This window comes from Macaca thibetana, chromosome 2 (assembly GCF_024542745.1).
Source record: "Macaca thibetana thibetana isolate TM-01 chromosome 2, ASM2454274v1, whole genome shotgun sequence".
Classification (NCBI taxonomy): domain Eukaryota; kingdom Metazoa; phylum Chordata; class Mammalia; order Primates; family Cercopithecidae; genus Macaca; species Macaca thibetana.
The window spans coordinates 116,377,836-116,397,080 of NC_065579.1; the positions used below are offsets into that span (position 1 = coordinate 116,377,836).

General features: G+C 39.5%; 1 protein-coding gene across 2 annotated transcripts in view; it reads left to right on the plus strand.

Annotated features, from left to right (window-relative positions):
• PTPRG (protein tyrosine phosphatase receptor type G) overlaps positions 1-19,245 on the plus strand; it is a 745,156-nt gene that overhangs the window by 429,119 nt on the left and 296,792 nt on the right. For both annotated transcript variants that reach the window (XM_050781197.1, XM_050781198.1), the window contains exon 3: positions 6,617-6,796. In XM_050781197.1, coding sequence (XP_050637154.1) covers positions 6,617-6,796 — 180 coding nt within the window. The remainder of the gene's footprint in view (positions 1-6,616; positions 6,797-19,245) is intronic.

The following is a 19,245-nucleotide window of genomic DNA, read 5'->3' on the forward strand; positions in this document are numbered from 1 at the left end:
AGTTTTCTTAAAGCACACCTTGATATGAAATGGAGCACTGCAGTTTTTACACCTAAAATTGAAAACCATGTGTTTCATTGTCTGCAAAGTAACTTTATATTTTCTTAACTGGCTTAAAATTTAGAATATTTCTATCAACAAAGTTGAACAGCTTTATAACTGAGTATGAATAAAGTAAAAATAGTGGCAAGCAGCAATATGCATGCCTTTTAAGACTTTTTCCATTTTTCATGTACACACAATAAATGCACAAGAAGTAATTAAGCTACCAGTACTGGAGAATGCAAAAGAATTGTAAGAAGAATCCCATAAAGATTTTAATTAAAACATGGAATAATTTAAACATGTGTATTAGATTTCGGATAAAAAGCATTAATTATAATAGTAGGTAATAAATGATACACATAATTTTGGATTGTTGCTGTTGGTTAAAAGTAGACAACAAGATGCAGAGTAATAATCCCGGATTCAGGTAATATTTTTAATATAAGTTTATTGAGGGAGGCATTAATAAGCATATTTGACTGGAAACAGCACATACGTGTATATTAGTTTTGTTTTTAATTAGATTTAGACAGAATTCATTATTTTTAATGGCTTTTCATTAGTGAATAGAAACCATTATTTGGATCTATTGTGGTAAAATAAATTCAAGGTACATGCTTATTTTCAGCAAAGAACCTCTTACGTATTTAAAGAAACCACTGTTTGGAACATGAATCATAGATAGGTATGTGAAATTCCTTGCTTTTAGACAAAAGTATGATTTCTATGCTCATACAACTTTTATCTTAGGTCAGTTATTAACAGAGAACTATACTGAAGTGAGACAGTTTGCTTAAATTGTAGAAAATTCTTGTTGCTGACCAGTTTTATTTGTCCTTATTTGAACTTTTCAAGTAGTATGGCTGGGGGTGATGGTAGGGCCACATTAAGGTGTTTCTCTCAGATTTTTATTTGATATTTGTTTGAATAGAATTAACTAGCACTGATTTAAAATTTGTATGTGTCAACCAAGTCCTTTGGGCTAAATCTGCCTTAAAGAAACTGTGCATGAAGTGAGGTCTCAGACTCAAGCCCAGATTTATGGTATTTGTCATTATTTTCACGTGAGGAATTCTGTCTGCCTTAAACATGCCAGTTGGAATGAATCTCAAGTCGTGTGATTTATTCTCCCTACTGTAGAAGTATGTCTTCCTGATGCTAGTCTAATAAATTATAACATCTCAAAGTGAGAAACATACAGTGACTTGTGAGTGGCACACTAAGGAGGTAGAAGTGGGTTATTTTATTGCACAAATGAGCTATAGATTAAGCTAATGATGTTTTTCTTAATGACAGCTTTAAAAACTGAATTTCTCCAACTTTATATAAGGTTTCTGTATAAGCTTAAGTAATATCGCCCATGAACTTGATTATTTTCTTTACCCTAGTCTCGTTTCCTTCGTCTTGTGTGTGTGCAGGCTCCCTTTATCCAAAAAGGATGTGATAATCATCCCAGAATTACCCATAAATCAGTGCCCATCTCCCTCAGTGCCCATCTCCCTCATATATCATGCCACAGACATGGCCTAAATGCATACTAGTAGATCCAGTAAAACCTGTATAGTAAAATTTAACTCATTTAGCACAACTTACATTTTACTTGTCTTCTATGCAGTTTCCTCCATAATTTCTTCATTTCTTTGGCAGAGTAGCCACAAAAGAATGACCTTTTGACAAGGACCTACTAGGAACCCAACATGGGTGTGTTTACTATTAACTGAACGCCAAACTTACTCAGAGCTCATGAGTTTTTCCATTTATTTTTGTTTTTGATTCCACCATTCAATCTAGAACACCACGCTCTATTTATTGTCTGTGTCTCCTTAATCTTCTCTGGTCTCTGACAGCGTTTTAGTCTTTCTCATGACCTTGACACTTTTGAGGAGTGTTTGTCAGTTATATAGAATGTTCCCTATTTTGGGTTTGTCTGATATATTCCCCATCATTATACAAGGGTTTGAATTTTTGGAAAAGATACCACAGAGGTTGCCCTTCTTACCACTTCCTGTCAGACGTCCAAGGTAACCATGTGGTCTCAATGGGGATGTTAACCTACATCGCTTGACTGAGTTGATGTTTGCTAGGCTTCTCCACTGAGAACTTACTATATCTAGCCAAAGATGGGATTAAGCTCTTCTTCCAAGAGGGGCAAACTCTACTTTTGACTGTTGGCCTCTGCCCAAATGGAAAATGCCTATAAGATGACCACAGGCTAGTAAACTTCTCTGCACTGCAGGAAGTGACTTCACTCAAGCGTCATAAGTTCTCTCCTGGGGAAGTGGAGCCCCTCCTCTCCCTTTGCATGCCGTGAAATGCTTGCACCCACCTTCCTTAGCTACATGTCTGTTCCATCCATTGCCTAGTCAGTTTCTTGACAGTCTGCTGTACATTTACAAGCCAGTAATAAAGGCAGTAATTATTGCAGGCAGCACTTACTGAACTTCTAGTGTTTGATAATGCTCTAAACACATGGATTATCTAATATAATCCTTTCAGCCACCCTTTGGTGTCTGGGCACCTCATTGTACAGAGGAGTGGCTGTGAGCCACAGGCAGCTTAAACTGTCCAAAGGAACTGGGGCAGCCCTGCTCCTTAGTTCCCGTTTCTCAGCACTGTGTCTAGGACTGAGCAAGTGTTGATTCTGTATTTAAATTGATACAGTGATGGATTGATCATTAAGACTCAATTTCCTATTTGATTGACCTTCTTTGATTACAGAGGTCTGTTAAAGCATGGAAAAAATAAGAGCGGTTTTAAAAATGATGATGCTTCACAGAAGGCGTCGAAAGCAAGAGTGGCATACTCTTGCTTTCGAAAGTGCACCCTTTCTTTAAAAAGCCATAGTCACCTTTGCTGGGCTTGTTAAATGTGAACATGGATTCTTTCATAGACATCGCATATTTGCAGCTTATTTTACCTTGTAACAGTTCAAACTAATTTAATATATTATTGAAGAACAAAAGTAGTATTTACTCCTGAAGTTGACATCCTGACTCTGGAGACCAAGGGAGTGAGGAATACTTAGCAAGAAGTCAGTAGATAGATGTGTAAACTAAAACTAAAATAATGTGGAGAAAACATAGCAGTGTCATTAGAAAGTAGAACTCTTGCCACTCTTTAATCTCTTCTTTCAGTTCTCTCTTCTTTCAATTCATTTATTTGTACCTAAAAATTCGTTTTAAGGGCTTACTATATGTGAGCCCCTGTGGTAGGCATTGGAATGAAGTTGTACAAGATATAGAAGGAACCAGTTCTCAGAGTTTACCACTAGTGGGGAAGACAGACATTTAGGTATAAATGGTACATTATACAATAGTGATAATGGGGTCCAAAGGAAACCAAGAACCCCCCCGTGTGTCCCTCACAAAGGGACATTTACCCTGAGATCAAACTTTCAGCCAGGGGTTTCAGGTATGTTTATTGAATTCATTAAAAAGAATATATTTATCATCCCATGTTGAATGAGAAACACTATTACATTCCCTTGGAACTTAGAGGTTGGCAGTATGTCTCAATCAAAATCTCATTTCTTTAAGACTTTCAGCAGGTGAACAGGAAGTTACTTTTGGCAACTCAGACTGCCCTGTGGTTTTTACCCCTGCCCTTACCTCTCCCCTTTTAAGAACACAGACTTGTGTACTAGATTGACGTGTTGGAGTTGGTGAGCCGTTCAGAAGGGTCTTGCTGCCAAAATGCAGATGTCTTGTTACTTCTAAAAAAGAGTCAGTAAGAGGAAACTAAAGTGCAAGTGACTCTTATTATTATAGATGGGTAATACCATGTCTGAGAGAGGAAGGCTTCTTCTCAAGTGTTCATCTCTTCCCAAATAGCTTTAAGTTAACCATAGTTTTATTTAGTATTTTTTTTTTACATAAAAGCATTTATTCAAATTTGTGAAAAACAAAGCATTCAATACTATGAGTCTTGTGGAACTGCAAACGATTAATGGTATAATTCTCAGTCTTTTATAAAGAGTCTTAACACCAAAGAGATTAATACAGTGTGGAATGGCAATGGTGCTTCGATGTGAGAATAGATAATCAATACCTGCAAGCTTAGAAAAAGTGTTCTATTTCCTCTGCTAATGACATAGGGCTTTTTGCAAGGCAAGGGTGTCTGAAGCATGAAGTACTCCAAAGAAGAATTAATTTGAAATCTGAAGTGGAAGATCAGTTTCAATTAAAATTGCACTTGAACGTATATTGGGTGGAAGTGTGAAAGCAAGCATGTAGTCGGCTGAAATCTTCAGATTGTTACCAGTGAATAAATGAATCCCACTGGTATGAACCCTGATTATATTTTTATAGAGTGATAAATTATATTTTACCCATGTCTGGAAGGTTATGAGAAATAATATGAATGGCAAGTACTTTTCTGACATTGCAGAGTACTTTTTAAATTGTTAGTAGTAGGAGGATAATTATCAGGTGTCTGTTTTTCCAAATGATGGCTTGCATCTATTATTTGAATCATAGGTATTTGGATTTATTTTACTGTGTCCTGTATCATTTTTCCTTGTTGAGTGTAATTTTATTGTAAGTTTTTAGAAGGCATGCATACATACATATACGATATTATGATATTAAAACATTAGTTTCCATAATTTGGATTTATAAGCTCAGTTGTGGCTAAGTAAAATTCCTATTTTGGTCAGCCATCTGATAAACCAACCATCACTTTATTTGGTTTTTCAATGAATTCTTTTGGCATCTGGAAGAAAATTTAAGCTGTAGACAGGATGATTGGAGCCCTTCCTTATGTCTCCTTCCCCTCTTTTTTTTTTTTTTTTCTTCAAATATACAGATGCAAGATGAAAATAAAGTTTGGCCAAAATAAAAGTTGGCTAAATATATGGCAAATGCATACTATCCCTTTGTGACTCATCACAGACATAGGGAATTTGACAAAGAGGTAAAAAAAAGACCTAAGTGAAAAGCCTATGACAATTTAGTTGGAATCATGCAGTGAAGAGAATGGTGATGTTAACTTTTTCCAGATAGTAGCGTGACACTTACAAATGACTTAAGAGTATCCCCGAGTTTGCTAGACCTTTGCCAATCAGCGAACATGTTCATTCGGATAGTCTGTTTTTATCTTACTCTTTGGGATGAGGATTAGGGAGAATGACTTAAGCTTTAGAGTGAGGCTGAGGTATTTTCCAGATAGCAAAAATATGCATCATTTTTAAGGAGCTGTATCCATTGCTTTTGCATGCTCTTTCCATGACGGAAAATACTTTCTGTGATTGTCCCATTTTTCTTGTACCCTTGTTTATATCTACTGTGAGCTGTTACGAGTTTTCGGGGAATGGGGAAAGCCGTGGCAAATGATTGGGTAGTGGCAGGATGGTCACTCATGTGGGCTCTTATTTAGTGGTAGGGAGATTCACCTACACTACTAAACTAACAAGTTGGACTTACCTACTAATAAACTAAATAAGATTTCTTTGTGTCTTCCATTGTACGAGGCTAGGTATACAGGAGGCATAAAAATTCCCACCCATCAACTAGTATTTCTGTATATGAATGTATATACACTAAGTGTGTATATACACATTAAGCTTCCTGATTGGGAAGCCTGTGTTTTACCTGCTAAAAATTGTAAAGTTTATTCTTATCTAATTATCAATAAAGGATCCAATCTTAATCTTTCCAGCAAAAGTTGTTTCAGCAGGCTACGCCCGCTATGTTGTGTCAACAAGGTTAAAAGTAGGATGCGGAAAAGTCTAAAAGCACATAGTCAATGTAATAGAAACTGCTCCCATAAAATTTCATGTCCAAATAAGGCAAGGAGGCAAATGCAGTGTGTTTTCTGTGTTTATGCCTGATTGGTACCTATTAGAATTAGAATTATGCTTTATTGTTGTGCTTTCTTCCTTTATTTCTGTGGCATATGTCCCCCCAAAGTCTTTATTTATATGAGTGCAGAGTCCAATCTGAAGGTAACTTTATGACTGCATTTTCTATGAGAGAGAAGAATCGAAAAGGAGAGATGAGCACCTTAACACTCAAGTGTACAAATGAAGGCCAAACTGAAAAATCTTTCACAATTAGCCAAAGGAAAAACCTGCCTTTATTGCCCCCGTCATTTGTCATGCCTCTCATCTAGTTTTCTGTTGCTTTTATTTTTTTTTCCTCTTTCATGTTTGCAAACTTTCATGGGCTAAGAAGATAGTTGTATTTAGGATGTTGCTCACGATAGCAAAACATGCTAACTTGATCAAGGTGCTTTTTTTTGTGAATAAATGCTCTGCTTATTTTAGGAAATATTTAAAAATTTTCAGAAATATGAACAACCCTGACAGCCCTTCTACACAACTCTCTTAACCTGGTTAAAGGTAAAGTTAGCAAATGTTTGATTGTAAATCAAGAAGCAAAACTAACTCAGGTAACATCTTTTCTGAAATTTTCTTGCCACATCAGGCAAATGGCTTCGATTCATAGTTTTCAGTACATTCACCTCTTTGGATTAGGGACATGTTGAGAGATGCAGTGCTCAGCTTCCTAAGATTTATTCATTTCATCCCTGACCCTTGAACCGTGAGGATTGAAGTGTTGTCTTCTTTCAACAGGTGCCTATGGTCCTGAGCACTGGGTCACATCTAGTGTCAGCTGTGGGGGCCATCACCAGTCTCCTGTTGACATTTTAGACCAGCATGCGCGTGTCGGGGAAGAATACCAGGAACTGCAGCTCGATGGCTTCGACAATGAGTCTTCTAACAAAACCTGGATGAAAAACACAGGGAAAACAGGTAGACAATGTCTTCTTTATTTGTCCACAGAGCAACAGGAACTATTTTTGGATGCCTCTGGTGTTTACCTTAACCATGACTTGCTCCTTGAATAGTGTACATTGCTGTAGGGAGCCTAAATCAGTCCTTAGTTTCAGAACGAGCTGTGTGACTGGATACATCACTTTGTGGCTAATCACCCTGTCACTTCATTTTTTTGAAAAATATAAACTGTAGATAATAAGATATTATACATCTAGACCTAGGGTTGTAGTGATTAAATGAGTTAACAGATGTAAGGTATGTAGAAGGACTTTCAGAAAGCTACCCAGTCTGGTAGCCACTAGCCACATATGGCTATTTCCATTTAAGTTTTAATTAAAAATTGAATAATATTAAAACAGTCCCTCAGTTGTACTAGGTACATTTCCAGTGCTTACCAGCCACATACGGCTAGTAACTACCCTATTGGGTAGCTCAGACAGAGAACATTCTATCATTGCAGAAAGTTCTGTCAGGTAACATGGTGCCAAATATGCAAATGAAATCAGAATTCTTATCTTTCTTGAGATTTGGTTTATTAATTTTTTTTATTACTTCCGAGTACAGATGAACTGTCTCATCCCTTTGTGTATCAGACCAGCAATTCGATTCTTCCACTTGTCATTTTGGGATTTGTGAATATGCAGCATCGTCTTTTTACCATTGCTAATGCGAAGAGCTACCTCCCTCTCAATTACTGTTGTGCAAATATCAGTTTATAGATTGTCCTTATAAGTACCAGAGAATGCCTTGCTGTGCTTCGCTGTATGATCTGAAAATAAGCTCTGGGATATTATACTACATCTCTGCTTAGTGCTACCTGGGGTTCTGTTGATGCCTAAAGATATTTTTCACTCTTATTACTTAACTACTTATAACTTTGGCCCATTAAAACAAGTTTTTTTCTCTCTTTCTCTTTTTAAAGTGAACCCTTTGTAACCAAGGATGTCACTGCGCACCACTGTTAGTAATCCCTTTCAGGAACCTTGGCTGCCAGAGCCCTCATGCTGGGCTAAAATGACTTCACTCCTAGCTCTTTGGTCCTATTCATGTTGTAGGTCACAAAGTTGCCTTTTTTTTTTCTTTTCTTTTTTTTTTTTTTTTTAAATAACCTAACTGGCTAAATGGGGAGCTTTAGGGATCACCAGAAAAAAAACTGGTGATCCAATAATGTTATTTGTATGTATTTTTTTTCTTTTTCTTTTTCTTTTTCTTTTTTTTTTTTTTTTGAGATAGAGGCTCGCTCTGTTGCCCAGGCTGGAGTTCAGTGGCACGATCTTGGTTCACTGCAACCTCTGCCTCCTAGGTGCAAGTGATTCTCCTGCCTCAGCCTCCCAAGTAGCTGGGATTACAGGCATGTGCCACCACCCGCGGCTAGTTTTTGTGTTTTTAGTAGAGACAGAGTTTCGCTATGTTGGCCTGACTGGTCTCCAACTCCTGACCTCAGGTGATCTCCCCACCTCGACCTCCCAAAGTGCTGGGATTACAGGCATGAGCCACTGCACCTGGCCTGTATGTACCTTTTCATCCTCACCTCTCTACCACCCCAGCACAGATTGTGTGCTTATTGTTGCAATTCAGAATTTATCAGTTGCCCTACTTTATGTTTTAAATATAGTGTTCTTAGGATAACTGCAATGAGATTATTTCTCTTCAGAATATCTAAATGTAGTGGACGAGAGCTTTGCCACCCTGGGTGCAATCAGAGATTGGAACTGACTACCACCTCAGCACCACATTCTGGAAGGCTGTCAGAGACAATCACTGAGCTCTCTGATACGGTTTTCTACTTGACTTGCAACGCTTGACAGCCTTCAGCAAAGATAACATGTTTCAGTGACAGCTTTCAGCTTGGTATCACCAACGACAGGGTTTAGACGTATGTAGGGTTCACTCAATTCAAGTTGATTCATGACCTTGGTCTTCCAGAAGCTGATTATCAATCTTTGTCACTCTCCTGGCTTCCTAGAGTGATCCACAACCTGTTGCATATCTGAGTGCATGTACTTGATTTTAGAGCAAAGCTATCCAAATACAAACCCATCGGTCTCAGAAATTTCAGAAGCACAGTGTTCTGAGAAGCAGAAATAAATCTTTGTTACTCTCATATAACTAATTACTGTAAAATTCACGACATAATACTAGATAGGCCAATATATCATAAATAAGATGATTCTGCCATAGGAAGGGTTTTTAAAAAGTGACAACCAGCTATATGCAATTTGAAACAAAGAACATGCAATTTTTTTTTTTTTTTTTAATCTCTTGAAAGAGTTTTAACTTATGGTGGTTTAGAAACTTGGGTGCAGAAATCAACTTGTGTTGTTTTAACACTAATATAAACTTCCTTCATTTGGTAGGTCTTTTTTTTGAGACGGTCTCACTCTGTTGCCCCGGCTGGAGTTCAATGGTGTAATCTCAGCTCATCGCAAGCTCTGCCTCCCAGGTTCAAGTAGTTTTTGCGCCTCATCCACCTGAGTAACTGGGATTGCAGACACCCACCTCCATGCCCGGCTAATTTTTTTTTTTTTTTTTTGAGGCTGGAGTGCAGTGGGACAATCTCGGCTCACTGCAACCTCCACCTCCCGGGTTGAAGCAATTCTTCCACCTCAGCAACCTGAGTAGCTGGGACTACAGGAGTGCACCACCACCCCCGGCTAATTTTTGTATTTTTAGTAGAGACGGGGTTTCACCACGTTGGCCAGACTGCTCTGGAACTCCTGACCTCAAGTGATCTTCCCGTCTCAACCTCCCAAAGTGCTGGGATTATAGGCGTGAGCCACCGTGCCCTGCCAGGCCCGGCTAATTTTTATATTTTTAGTAGAGACAGGGTTTTGCCATGTTGGCCATACTGGTCTCGAACTCCTGGCTTCAAGTGATCTGCCTGCCTCAGACTCTCAAAATGCTAGGATTATAGGCATGAGCCACCATGCTTGGCTATTCTATAGATCTTAACACACCATGAGTTAATAAATTTTTAGAATTTGGAAAAATGAGTATTCATTTGATCTATTTTGTCTGGATCATATAAACTCAACTGAACAGTACATATTAGTGCAGGCTAAATTAGGGTGGGGTTTATAATTTCCACATTGAATAATATTGATAGGCAACCTGTCTAATTCTTTTTTTTAAAGAAACCACCTATCACTGTACTACAGTGTTTTTGTTTGGTTGGTTGGTTTATTTATATATATTTTTGAGACAGAGTTTCGATCTTGTTGCCCAGGCTGGAGTACAATGGAGTGATCTCGGCTCACCACAACCTCCACTTCCTGGGTTCAAGCAATTCTCCTGCCTCAGCCTCCCAAGTAGCTGGGATTACAGGCATGCGCCACCATGCCCGGCTAGTTTTTTGTATTTTTAGTAGAGACAGGGGTTCTCCATGTTGGTCAGGCTGGTCTTGAACTCCCGACCTCAGCAGGTGATCCACCCACCTCAGCCTCCCAAAGTTCTGGGATTACAGGCGTGAGCCTCCGTGCCCGGCCCACTGTACTAGTTTTGAAAGATGGTACAATTAAGAGAAATGGGTTAAAGGGGTCGTGGTATCTGCATTATTTCTTACAACTGCATGTGAATCTGCTATTCTGAGAAAAATTAAAAGTTTAAATTTTAAAAAATTCGTGTATCATGAGCCACATGGTCTGCCTTTGTGCCATCCATTTTATATCTATCTTGCATACCTAGATGAACTTTCGTAAATCATTAATTTTTAAGCAACACATATTTTTCTTCTCTAAAATTATTTTAGAGTATTTTCTGGAACTTAATATTCCAGGAAATAAGAGGGAGTATTTATTTTTTTCTGATGGAAATTTACAGGTCACTTATCTGTAAAATAGACTCTGTCTTTTGTATATTAAAATATGAATATAGAAAGTTAATATTTAAAGCGGCCTATTACATACAGACAGTAACTCTCCCATAAAACAGCTTAAATGTTCAGATCTGTCTTAACCCCCTGAGAGTGCTATATATCCTATCCAGCATAATCAATAGAGCAACTTGGTTGTACCTAACCCACTTCTCGAAAGTTGTCTAAAATATCTTCACAAGACAGATAGCGTCTCTCTGTTTCTTCCTGAGGAGCCGTAACTATCTATTGTGCCAGTTCCCACTTTATTTCATCTAAAGTTATTTCCCTTTCTTTCATTTTTGTAGAATGAAAAGATAATGCATTCATCAAGAACATTTCAAGACAATCTTGCTGTTCCTAGCATTAGCTTCCAGCAAAAAGATCAGAATTTAATACTTAGATGGTGCTTCTGATGTATGTTAATAAGACATGGTCTTCTATGAATTTTAACTATTGGGAGGAGTTTTGTTTTTTTTTTTTTTAAACTACTTTTTCTTACATCCCACACTGAGGACAAATAGTAAATGTGTTTACCACAAGGCATGCTACTTTCATCTTCTCTCATTATATTGGTTTATTATATTTTTTCTTTGCCGACATTCTTTCCCATTTGTCTGCATATGCCATAGTGCCTGACACAGATGGATTCAAAATATGGTTATTCAGTTCACACAAGAATCAATGGGAGGGAAACTATAGATGGGGAAGTCAAGAGTCATTTTCTAGTATGTTACTGTGCCCGTAAAACTAAGGCAAGTATTTTACGACACTGTTGCATTGAGTTTATTTTACCTGGCTCTTAGAAGTTTTCAGTAGAGTAGCAACTTAAGAGCACACAGAGGCAAGCTAAGTAATGAACAAACTAATTGCTAGCTGGTAAAAAGAGAAAAATAAAATCTTAACAACCTTCGTCATTTCCACATGCTATTACCCTAACTGCGCTTGTGATCCAAGCTAAGTGTTGGAGGAGGATGTGGCTCTGCTCAGACGCAGGCCAGGGGTAGCCACCCCTCCCCAAGGTCAAGCAAGTGTCTGGAGTTGAAAGATACTCTTTGCCCTATTGTTCATTGTAGAACCCCACTCAAGCTAACTGCTGCCTCTCTACAACCCTGAAGAGCCACTTGTCTCTTCCAAGGTCAGTGGAGACAAGGATGTGTGAGCCTTACTGAGAGTCAGCACCAGGCTACCACTTTAGATGGGCACCTTACAGGGTTTTTCTTTTCTTTTCTTTTCTTTTTTTTAGAGACAGAGTCTTGCTATGTGGCCCAGGCTGGAGTGCAGTGTCACCATCTTGGTTCACTGCAACCTCCGTCTCCCAGGTTCAGGCGATTCTTATGTCCCAGCCTCCCAAGTAGCATGCCACCACGCCAAGCTAATTTTTATATTTTTAGTAGAAACGGGGTTTCTCCATGTTGGCCAGGCTGGTCTTGAACTCCCAGCCTCAAGCAATCTGCCCCACCTCGGCCTTCCAAAGTGCTGGGATTACAGGCATGAGCCACCACGCCCGGCTCATTACAAGGTTTTCAATAGCAGTCTTCATGATGTCTGATTTCCCTCCAAAACTGATGGACTTTTGTGCCTAGCCCCCATGCAAGATGTGATCCCACAGTGGCATGGTTGCTCAAGTGTAACACGGATGCCTTTAGTAATCAAGAGATTGGTTAGGAAGTTTCTAGGAAAAGTGTGTTTTTGTGTGTGTGAGGGGGTTGTGGGTATGGGTGTGTGTATGTGTGTGTCTTCGAATATTTCTGATAGTTTGGGCTGTCTGTTTTTTTCTTTCTTTCTTTCCTTCTTTTCTTTCTTTTTTGGAGTCTCACTCACTGTGTTGCTAGACTGGAGGGCAGTGGCGCAATCTTGGCTCACTGCAACCTCTGCCTATTCTTTGTATTCTGTTGGACTCACATGTCTTTCTCTATGGATCTCTCCATGAGCTTTTACCTTTTTTGTGGTTTCATTCTCTCCCACATTTCCTCCTGTGTCTTCTCCTTGCATTTGCCTCCCCTGGGGCATGTCTCTGTCTCTCTGCCTCATTGTGCCTGTTTTCACTGCCTGCTCCTAGCATTGTCCCCCTTCTCTGCTTCCTGTCTTCCTTCCTTAGAGCTGGCCATAGAAGAGAACTGAAGTTTAAAAAATGTTTTCATTTATTGTATCTATGGAGTAGATTTTGATATTGACAGTAATAACCTAAATGTGTTCTTATTTCAATAAAACCTCTCTTATCCCTAATAATATTGGATGAGGAGAGCCTGGATAAGTGAAATACATGAATGATTCCCCAAATGTATTTTTGGGAGGGTCTCAAACTCACCTGGTGCCAATCATTACTTTTATTTTTATTATAACACTTCCATAGCCTCCTCAATGTAATGATCCTTAATAGGTATAAATATGGGACGATGATGGTAGACCATTGCGGAGTCATCATTCCTTGATCAACAGTTGCTTTTTTACTCTGAGTTTTGTTTGTGTCACTAATAAATAGGTCATTTCACTTACAAAGAGGCTGCCAAGCTTCTGATTAAGAGCAGAACATCAGCCAAGTAGACAGATGTTTGAAAACATCTGGGCCCTTGGTATTGTTTATATTGGGCGTGCCTAATATAAACAGTGTCTTTGTAGTACCCTGGGGCATCTCCGATTAGCTTAAGGTTGCCCAAAAAAAGAAAATGTAAGTTTAATTTTTAAAATCCATTATTTATTTGGGGAATGCTAGGTGTGATTTTGCTCTGCTTTATAAATTTTCCTGTTTCAAAGGCCCACGTTCTTGGGTTCTTTCATTCTAATACTATCCAGCTTTACCTTAACCCTGGAATTGAGCTTGGAGCTATTTCACTGGGTCAGTCTTTGGCTAGGTACTCTGCAAGCTGTTTCCTGTCTGCTAAGCTCCATTTTCTTTGTTATGCCCACAGCCTCAGTCCCCAAGTTCAGGTGGTAGGAACTAGTTTTTGTGTAGACAGAAGCCTGATTAACCAATTACCCTGAATGTTACAGGCCATTTTTTGAAGAACCGTTTCTTTTTTAGGGTACAGCGTTCTCTGCTAGACTCCTCCATCTTTCATGTCTTATATGGTTAAAGTGTTAACTAATCCACCTTGTTCATTTCACCCAGTTTAGCAGTGAGTTAACTGAGACCCAGGATATTCCTGTGGTTTATCATCTCTTGGATGTCTGAGGTTGCTCTGACTCAGCATGTCCAGGGACTTTTTACTGGATTACTGCTATCAGCTCCTCACATATTTCTACTGACCAACATTGCTTTCCTCCCAGGCCTTCTCCACAGAGTAGCCAGAGTAATCTTAGTTCCTTAATCTGATCTTGCCTGTCTCTCCCTTTTTCTTTGTTGTTCTCTCTCCCAATCATATCAAGGACTTCCCATTTCTCTTGGAACAGACAGACTGCTCACTGTCCCTGCCTCGTGCTCTGTCCTCGTGTCCCATCCTGCTCTCTGGATACCTGTCACCTTGGCTTTCTCTTACTCATTAGCACTACCACGGGGCCATTGATTCTTTCTTGATGTTCTCCCATCTTGTTGGCATTTCCCTGGGGTAGCTCCTTTCACTCTCAGCTCACACCATGACACCCTCCCCTTCTCTCATCTAGGCTTGGATGCTCAGGTGCTACCCCTCGTCCCACTTGCAGGTTTGCTTCTGTTGTCTGTTTAGTTCTTGAGACCTGTCTTTCCCATTAGCCATAAGTTCCAGAAGGGCAAGAGTTGTGTCTGATTTACCCAACTTTTTCCGCCAGTGATTACTCAGTGAATATTTGTTGAGTATTTGAAAAACATAAATGTCAGTGTCTACAGGGAAATTCGTGGAAGGCTGTAACTACAGCCAGTGCATTCTGACCTTCAGACAAGAGCGTTTCTCTTTTACTGGGAGCCCCAGGGCATCCCTCTGATGTCACAGGTATTGTGGAAAGTGGTCTAGGGATCCCATCATTAGAGTCCATAATGGTAGGCTTTTTTTTTCTACCTTATAGTCTTGGCGGTGTGTCAGGGTAGGAGGATATGATAGTAAACTGCTAGTTTTCCTCTCATCCATTTTTCTTTACTTTTTGGCACCTGCTGCTGTTTACTCAGATTTTAGTGTGAACATTTGCTTTAGCCTGTGTTATACACACATGTTGAATTTAATTTATAAACAGTTGGGGGATGTCCTGCAAAGAATGCTATGAATGCCAGGCACTTAGTCAACCCTTCCAGTTCAGGAGAAAACTAATTCCTTATTTAAGATGTGAACTGATCCTACTTTGCCCTGGCCGTTTGCATAGCCTGGAGGTCTTTACATCATGGGGAGCCCCAGACAAAGGGAGAATCTGGTGAAAGCTGTGGATCCTTTCCTAGGATAATAACCTTCCTAAAGGTTGCATAACACCAATGCTATTCTGTGATGTGTATGAACTGCCGCTGTGAGCATTCTTCATATATCAGCCCTTGTGAACCTCTTAACTTACCTGTGAAGTAGCTGCTATCTTATTCCAATTTTACAGAATAGGAACAAAGCCACCAAGAAGTGCATTAACTTTCTCGTAAGTAGACAGTGGCAGAACTAGGATTCAAGTTTGGACTTACTGGCTACAGAGTCCAGCTCCTAAGCTCCATGTGTGCACCGTGCTCAGAAATTTACTTCTTGTATCAGGAAGGTATAGACCTCCAGAGCCCATACGTAGCCACAGCTGTGGACTTTTGGACTCTAGGTTAAGAAACCTTGAATTTGAAGCTTCCAGCTTCTTCTATTTTCTCCGTCATTCTGCTTTTATTTCATCACAATCTACATTAATCACAATCAGGATAGTTCTAGAAACTTCGTTCGCCACATAGACCTTTCCTGTCTTTCTCTCTTAGCCCAACTGTCTTAGTTAGTTCAGGCTGCTATAACAAAATAACATAAACTGGTGGCCTAAACAATAAAAATTTCTCAGCGTTCTGGAGGCTGGAGGTCCAAGATTAAGGCACCAGCAGATTCAGTGCTTTCTGATTCATAGATGATAACTTCTCACATTCCATGGTAGAAGGGAAGGCAGCTGGCTGGGGGCCTCTTTTTTTTTTTTCTTTTTTTTGACAGAGTCTCATTCTGTCACCTAGGCTGGATTGCAGTGGCATGATCTCGGTCACCGCAGCCTCCGCCTCCCGGGTTCAAGCAATATTCCTGCCTCAGTCTGTTGAGTAGCTGGGATTACAGGTGCCTGCCACCACACTCGGCTAACTTTTTGTACTTTTAGTAGACACGGAGTTTCACCATGTTGGGCAGGCTGTTCTCAAACTCCTGACCTCAGGTGATCCACCGCCTCCGGCCTCCCAAAGCACTGGGATTACAAGTGTGAGCCACTGTGCCTGGCCTGGGGATCTCTTTTTTAAGTGCATTAATCCCATTCATGAGGGTTCCACCCTCATGGCCTAATCACCTCCCAAAGGCCCTGACTCATCATACCATTATAGGGGGGATTGGGGTTTCAATTTGTGAGTTTCCAGGGAGATAAACATTCAGTCTATAACACCATTCATTCTTCTCCTGTCTTTAGCTGTTAGCTTGGCACCTTCCAGTTTGTGCCTTATCCAGATTCAGCTTTTCCTGCTGTTGTTTTAATTTTTAGATTAAATTTTATTTGTATTTATTATTATTATTACTTTGAGACAGAGTCTCGCTCTGTCGCCCAGGCTGGAGTGCGGTGGCTGGATCTCAGCTCACTGCAAGCTCCACCTCCCAGGTTCACACCATTCTCCTGTCTCAGCCTCCTGAGTAGCTGGGACTACAGGCACCCACCACCACGCCCGGCTAATTTTTTGTATTTTTAGTAGAGACGGGGTTTCACCGTGTTAGCCAGGATGGTCTCGGTCTCATTACCTCTTGATCCGCCTGCCTTGGCCTCCCAAAGTGCTGGGATTACAGGCGTGAGCCACCGTGCCCGGCCATATTTATTATTTTTATAGTGGCATTTTCTTCTAATTTACTTACTTCATTTTGATTACATGAATTGATTTTAAAAGAAAACTCTTTATCAACAGCATTATTGGAAAAACCAGTTCTGTTTGACTGGTAGAGACTTACTGCTAGAAATATGTCCATAATCTACAAAAATAAATCAACCTTGCTCATGTTATTAAATTTTAGTGTTATGCTTACTCTTGAGTAAAAATGGGAAATGAGTGAGTATCAGGGAACTATACGGGTTATATTAGCACCCAACTATGATTGTATTTTCTTTGATATGATCAAAAAGATAGAAATAATTCAGAAAAGGCAGTATCTTTTTTATTCTGGGTTTTAGTGAACTAAAAGCATCTACCCAGTACTTAAGATTTCTCCCCCAGGCCCAGTCTGGGCACAGTGACTCACACCTGTGTAATCCCGGCACTGGGAGGCCAAGGTGGGTGAATCTCTTGAGGTCAGGAGTTCGAGACCAGCCTGGCTAACATGGTGAAACCCTGTCTCTACTAAAAATACAAAAATTAGCCAGGCATGGTGGCTCATGCCTATAATCCCAGCTACTCAGAACGCTGAGGCAGGAGAATCACTTGAACCCGGGAGGCTGAGGTTGCAGTGAGCGGTGATCATGCCATTACACTCCAGCCTGGGCAACAGAGCGAGACTCTGTCTCAAAAAAAAAAAAAAAAAAGTCCTTACCAATTTGATAGACTCCAAATGGTATCTTATTGCTGTTTCTGCCTGTATATTCTTACCCAGGGCAGACTTGAGTGCCAAATTACAGAGAACTTAGAATGTAGAAAGAACGGTGCAGACCTAGGTAACAGAAAAGAGGAAGACGTGGGAAAAGACATCCAGAGAGAAGCATCCAGAGAAAAAAGGAGACCAGCGTCACATCCTTTTTGGCATGCAGATGTTTCCATATTGCTTTAGGTTTTGAGCATTCTCTTGAGAAGCTTTCTCACTTCCCTGCTCTTCAGAACTGACAGAGGTAGACGCCATCTCAAAAAAAAAAATAAATAAAAGATCTCCTCCCAAATAATATTTGAGCCATCCCTGCTCTTGCTATTGTCCCTGCCTCTAATGACACTTGTTATTGTGTGGGAAAGACAGTATTACTTTAAAGTATAACTTTCTCTGAAAACAGAGAGTTACACCTATGTGGCCAGTCTTCCGTGCTGTCCAGGAGCTCCAGCCTTGATTCTAGAAATGAGTTTGAAAATAACCGCCACTGCATATGTGCTTGCTGGCTTCCTGGCCCTGGATCATCTGCTTTCCCAGTGTGATTTTTCTCCAGGTGTCAAAATAGCCCAGCCAGGTAGGCACTGCAGTAATTATCCCATTTGAACAGTTGTGGAAACTGAGGCACAGAGAAGTTGGGTAACCTGCCTGAGGTCCCACCACTGTTAAGTGGCAGAATGGAGTCCCAATGTGTCTTGAGCTCATATGCATGACATCTTGTGCTCTGCAGTGACTACTTTCAGTATATTCAGTTTCAAACAGTTCAGTGTTACACCCGTCATCAGAAAATGTGTTAGCTGGGAAAGTTCTCTCCTTCCAGTTTCATGTGTAAACAAAAATATATGACATGTTTGGAAGGGGTGGGTGGACATGTAACATGCTGTGTGCTCTGGTGAGAAACACTGTGAAATGAAAAATGAGATTAATGTTTCAGATTGTACAGTTCTCTAATTATGCTTTTAATTATTCATATAAAACAAGTAAAATGACCCCTGACAGAGATATAAATGATTTAGGTAAAATCAAATATTTATAAGATGCTGCTGATTCCCTGGGTGTATTGTAACAGATGGAATCAAAATGTTTTGCCTTCGTCCTTTGGATGCATAATGTTATGTATGGAACTTACAACTGGCTGAGAAGGATCAACAGTGTTTGAAACACTACTGAGCTAATGCCTAAATGTTTTGATATCAGAACTAAAGGTATGTGGTTGGTATCATATAATATTTTAGAAGATATTTTCTAATATCTGTATATATAGATATATACGATTTTAGATATTATCTTCTAAGATACTATATTTATGTCACACAATGATGAGTCTCTCATTTTTACAGTTTTAAATAATTATTTGAAAATCAAAAGGTGGTAATATTTCATGACACATTGAAAATTTTGTCAAATTTAAATATTGGTGTGATTAAATAAAGGTTTATTGGAACATAGCCTCACCCATTCATTTAAGTATTATCTTTAGCTGCTTCTGTGCTATAAAGACAAGAGTGAGTAGTTACACTAGAGACCAGTTGGCCTGCAAAGCCTAAAATATTTACCAACTGGCCCTTTACAGGAAAAGTTTATGACCCCTGTTCTAAAACATGCCCAACACAGGGTGAAGGTGGCACAGCGCTGTAGCATGTTTAATTGGCACGAGAAACACTTGCTTTTACTTCATTTTATCCTTTAATTTGCTCTTCTTCTAATTGGGCATTCCTTGTGTATTTTTTCAAAAGTTGGAGAAAAACTGCCTTTTGAATACAATAAAAAGGGATTTATATGAGAAAGTTCCTTCACTTGCTTTTAATGCTTCCTTTACATAGAGAAGTACTGAAACTAATTGCAGTATTCTAGAAATGGGTCATTAGCCTAGTCCCTATCTTTTATGGAGACCTAATTTTCATGCA